This window comes from Dryobates pubescens, chromosome 2 (genome assembly GCF_014839835.1).
Source record: "Dryobates pubescens isolate bDryPub1 chromosome 2, bDryPub1.pri, whole genome shotgun sequence".
Taxonomy (NCBI): domain Eukaryota; kingdom Metazoa; phylum Chordata; class Aves; order Piciformes; family Picidae; genus Dryobates; species Dryobates pubescens.
In genome coordinates, this window is record NC_071613.1 from 34,118,833 (window position 1) to 34,124,069 (window position 5,237).

General features: G+C 53.1%; 1 protein-coding gene across 1 annotated transcript; it reads right to left on the reverse strand.

The window, feature by feature from the left end:
* Positions 1–2,985: 2,985 nt before the first annotated feature.
* SP5 (Sp5 transcription factor) lies at positions 2,986–4,861 on the reverse strand. The gene is made up of 2 exons (XM_054168526.1): positions 4,593–4,861; positions 2,986–4,150 (listed from the first exon to the last, which is right to left on the reverse strand). Exons 1-2 carry the CDS (start codon positions 4,641–4,643, stop codon positions 3,098–3,100), a joined length of 1,104 nt encoding a protein of 367 aa, XP_054024501.1. The 5' UTR covers positions 4,644–4,861; the 3' UTR covers positions 2,986–3,097.
* Between the last annotated feature and the right edge of the window lie 376 nt (positions 4,862–5,237).

A 5,237-nucleotide genomic window follows, 5' to 3' on the forward strand; every position in this document is an offset into this window, starting at 1 on the left:
ATGATTTAGCTCTTTGGAGATGAATATGAAGCAGCTATGATGGACATGCCCTCTTTTTCCAATTAACTGTTTAAAAGCTTTAGAGATAAATAAAGCTTCATGAAGTACTTTTTATATTCTAAACTGCTACATTCCTTGTGTCATAAATCCCTGACTTTTTGCCCCTCCCCCTTTTTATTTTTTTGTATTATTCTCACAGATTTAAGATTTTCACTAGCATTTGATACCATGGGTTTTCACTTCAATGTATCTATCTCTAAGGTCAGGCATTTAACTAATTTTGACTGTGCATATTTTTAACCTGTGCACTTTCCTCCTTTAAATGTAGTCACTATACAAATATTATATAAGGTGCAGAGACTACAAAATGCCACTGCTTTTTTTGTCAGATGCCACTGTCGCCTTAACAGGGTGCTGGCACTGCCCAGGCTATGGTCTTTGGCTTAAAACCTTAATTGCAGGATTTCAGTGCAAGCTGTGTCTTGAGGAATGAGTAATAACCCAAAATAGTCTGCGTAAACCAAATAACATAGATACTGGGTTAGTTCATTTTATCATCCATAATCTTCCCATAATGTACCAACTTATAAATCCATGGATGTCAAGCTGTTTTCTGCTAGGTTACCTGCTGTAACAGGAACAGTTCTCTAGTTCTTGGTCAAGCTAAGCGTGTGCCAGAAACAATCCAATACATGGCTTCTTCTCACGCTAATACTTCTTGATCTTGGCACTTACTTGGCAGTGAAAGGCCATTACTCTGTGGCAACATCCATGTCCTTTATTCTATCCTCTCAAGTGGACTTTCCGATACTGTCATTTCCCCTCTTCTGCTACCAACAAGCACATCTTCCATTACTGTTTTAAGTAGGTCTGATCTGAACACAAACATGAAAGACCAGTGAAAAACTCTTTTTAGAGCAATCCTGTGTAACACTAAATTCTTAGTGTAACTTAGTATCAAAGAAAGGAAGTACATGGGCGCTATATGCCATGAAACATTTTAAAAAGCAGAAACATTGTGCTATTCCTGATGACATATTTAAATTGTATGTCAGTAGTAAATGGATGCGCTTTTGTCTCAAATATTTTTTGACTAAGGTCTTCTGGATCAGGTCCATCAGTTACTTCCTGCATTGCCATTGCTCATTTTGTAACACTAAAGGCATTTCCCAACTAATATCCTTCAACAACATGCTTCTAGAGTCTAAACCTTTGGCAAAAGAATGCTAACTGATGAAGCTAAACATATTTCTCACAAGGACAGGTTATAGAAGATTCTTTGGTAGCAAAGATAACTGTTTAGTTATTAATTTGATAAGTTGACCCTAAGAATATGATGTGGAAAATTAATTCAGAATCATAAACATTAAAATATTGTTGAGGAGTTGTACCATAGAAACTGCCCATTAACTTTTCATTATTTCAGATGTGAGGGTTCTGGTGGTATTGTCTTATCTCATTATTCCTGAGAGAAAGGATTCTTTGCAGTACTTGACACAGATACAAACACATCAGTTTTACAAGTTGTGTCATTACAAACACTTACCTAGCTCTGCTGCTTTCAGAAGCCCACAGCAAAGCATATGCCTATCATTATGGTTGTGCCAAAGCTTGTTTGACAACCGCCACCAGAGGAACTCATCTGAGATTGAATAGTTACAGATTTGTCCTAGTCAAGTTTCCATGGCACTTCTTACTTTGTTGTCTCATTAGGTAACCAAAAAGGAAAGCTGACTGGGAAAAAATATAAGGAGCTAATAACATACTCTCTATGTTAAAATCTAAAATTTAATAAATTACTTTTCAGGTTCCTCATTTGTTTGCTCTATATAAATTTCAGTTAAAAAAAGAAATAGGGAACTTGCTACAGTAAAAAGGACCATTATTTTAGAAGAAATTTTCCAAAATGAATGTAGGCCTATTATGTGATGCCCAGTGAGACATAAGGAACCCTAAAAGCTGTCACTGTCTACTGTCTACTTTTAAACATAGTTTTGTGCCAAACATCTTCCCCTGTGCTGGAGACTGCTCTGTCACACTGGGAGGATAACAAGCATCTCACCCTTAAATTATGTGATTTTACATAAACTTAACATACGGAAAACACGTTTTGGCTGTGCCATGCCACAGACAACTTCAGACCAGGAACAGCTGGGCATCGCAGAGCTTGTGACCTGGATCTCTCCAAGAAAGGGCATTTGACCTGTATGTCCACTCCCTGTATTGGCACCATGTGTTTCCCTTTTCTCTCATTCACGTGTAGGAAAGAAAATATGAAAAGAATTCTTAAAAAAAACCAAAACAAAACACCACCACCAAACCAACAGGCCTGCAGCAGTCCGAAGAAGCTAAGGATGTTAAAGGTGTTTACCATGAGCAGCTCCCATGTCCCCATGTGCCGAGCCTCGCTTGACCACGGCGAGGAAGCTGGGTCGGGCCCGCCGCCGCCTCAGCAGGCGCTCTCCGGCAGGGGGAAAGCCCGGGGCACCAGTGAATGAAACCGACGCAGCGGGACCGTCCCTGCGTGACCCAGTGTTAACGTGTTTATTTCACGCTGCAGTCGCGTGTCGCTTTACAGAAACATCTCATGCTGGAGCCCCGCAAAGGGCCGAGAACGAGGAGAGGAACACTTGTATTCAAACAGAACTATTAAATAACCTGTACACAAACCGTCCGTCTTTCCCCCTGAAACCACCGAGGGCCGGGCCCCGGCACGGCCGGACCGACTCCACCACCCCACCTCCGCGCACCCATAAGCCCGGACCCCTAAGGCGGCGGCAGCCTTTTCCCGCCCCAAGGGCCGCGGCCTCCCCTCAGACGCTCTCAAGGATGGCAAGGGCGGGGAAAGACCTGTCCTGGGACGAGGACGCGCGGCAGCAGCCCCAGCGTCCTGAGAGCATCCAGTCCTGCCCGCGCCTGCTCCCGGAGCCGCCTCTAAACGAGCTCCCGCTCGCCAGGTGTGTCGAGAGTCCGAGAACCAGCCGGCCGCCCTGCCCCCGGCTGCGGAGTGCCCTAATCCTGGGGCCGCGGCGCGGCTCAGCTCGGCCCCGCAGGTACAGCGGCCGTCGCCTGGCCGCGGCGGGTCCCGTCCCGGCGGTCACAGGTCGCGGCCGTCCTCCCGCTTGACGCCGTCCGCCGCCGCCTTCAGCTTCTTGTTCTGGTGGGTCTTGACGTGCTTGGCCAGGTGGTCGCTGCGCATGAAGCGCTTCCCGCACTCGGGGCAGACGAACCGCTTCTCGCCTGTGTGAGTCCGCAGGTGCCGCTGCAGCTCGTCGGAGCGGGTGAAGCTCTTTCCGCAGAAGAGCCAGTTGCAGACGAAGGGCCGTTCGCCCGTGTGCCAGCGCAGGTGCGCCTTTAGGTGCGAGGTCTTGCCGTACACTTTGCCGCAGCCGGGGATGTGGCAGATGTGCTGCTTCTTCTTGCCCGGCTCCGCCTCCGGGGCGCTGCCTGCGGCCGACTGGCAGTTGGGGCAGCGGCAGCGGCGGCACCTCCTGGCCGTGGCCGCCAGGGGAGACTTGGTCTGCAGCAGGGCGGCGATCTGCGTCTGATACTGGGCGAAGTCCGAGTGGCCCAGCATCAGGCTCCGTGGCAGCGCCGCGCCCGCGGGGAAACGGTGGCCACAGCCGCCTGGGGTACCGGCCTGCTGGATGCTCCACCAGGGGATGTCCTCGGGTTGTGGGTTGGGCGACAGCTGCCGGCAGGGTTGAGTGGGTGGCAGCAGGTTGGAGTAGCCGGGCGGCAGGGCGGCCTGAGTGGCGTAGGGGACGTAAGCAGGGGGGCAGCCGGACGGCAGGGCGGCCATGGAGGAGGGCAGCATCTTGACAGGAGAAAACTCGTAGGGGTAGGAGGGGTCTGCCGGGGGGGTGAGGGGAAGTTCGTGCGCTCCCCCGAAGGAGGGCTGCAGGTGGTTCTTCTGAGGGGTCAGCCCTAGGCTGGGGTGCGGCGGCGGCAGCCCCCCCGGGGAGTGCGCCGGCATTTCGCCGCTCCACGGGTGGAAGATCCTGGATGGGGATCCCAGCGTCGGGTCGTAGGACACCTGCAGGAAATCCGAGGGCGCTGCGCCGGGCTGTCCGATCCGGCTACAGGTGGCGGCCAGAAGAGCGAGGGGAGAGTGCTTGGCCAAGTCTGGGGAGGCGCTGGGGGTGCGGTCCTGCGCGGGAGCGGGAAGGGAGGTAGGATGGAGAACGCGTTACTCGCCGCGCGCCGCCGCCGCCCCGCGGGAAACTTCCTGCACCTCTGCCCGCGCGCTGCCGGAGGTGCCCTGCCGCTCCCGCACGGCCCGCAAAACTTCCCCAAAACAGCGCGCGCCCAGGGACAGGACGGCCCCTCCCCGACTGCGGCCGCTGCCTCCGGCCCCGCCGCCGGTCCCGCGCCTCCCCCTCCAGCCCCGGGACGCTGCCTGTGGTAACTGCAGGGCTGCCGGCGGGAGGGGGAAGTTGCCGGCCCAAGGAGCCCGGCCTCTTCAACCCCATGGAGGTCCCTGCCTTAACTCTCCCGGGAGGGAGGCGGCAGGGGCCGGCTGCCCCGTGCAACGTGGGTCACACCCGTAGGACGCGGCACGATTAGCCCCGGCCCCCGCCGCGGGTACTGACCTGGAGGAAAGCTTGGAGGGAGTCGTTCCGGAGGACTGCCACCGCGGCCATGGCTACTGCGCCCGGGAAGAGGGGAAGGCGCCGGGGCACCGCCGAAGCATGGGGACACCGAGGAGAAGACGAGGAGCTGCCCAGTTTCCTTCTCTCTCTCTCTCTCCCCCTCTCCTCTCTGATCTCTTCGCCTCCGTGTCTGTCCCACCCCCCCCGCGCTGCGCGATCTCCGCGGACTGTCTGACTGCACCAGGATCACCTCCAAGAATTTGATAAGGACTTTGCTGGGCCGCCAGCCAGTCAGAGGGAAGATTTATGGCTTTGAAGTTTGCCGCTACCCAATCATCAAAGAATAGCGGCTCTTTCAGAAGCGAAAGCAAATCCTTTGAATCCACAAAGCTCCTATGGTGTGTTTGTTGGTCTGGATAAAAGAACTGATTATTAGGGGGGATGGGAAGGGAGGAGATAAAGGCGGGACAATTAATGAAGTAATCACTATGTGGGAAATGTATATACACAAATAATTGGATTTTCTTGATCAAAGGACCCCTTACCGCCTGGAGACCCTCGCATTGGATGTGCAAGACACTGGATCCCACCCTCCCTCCTTTCCCCCCCTGCCCCCCCCTTCCCTTCTTTTTCCTTCTGCAATTA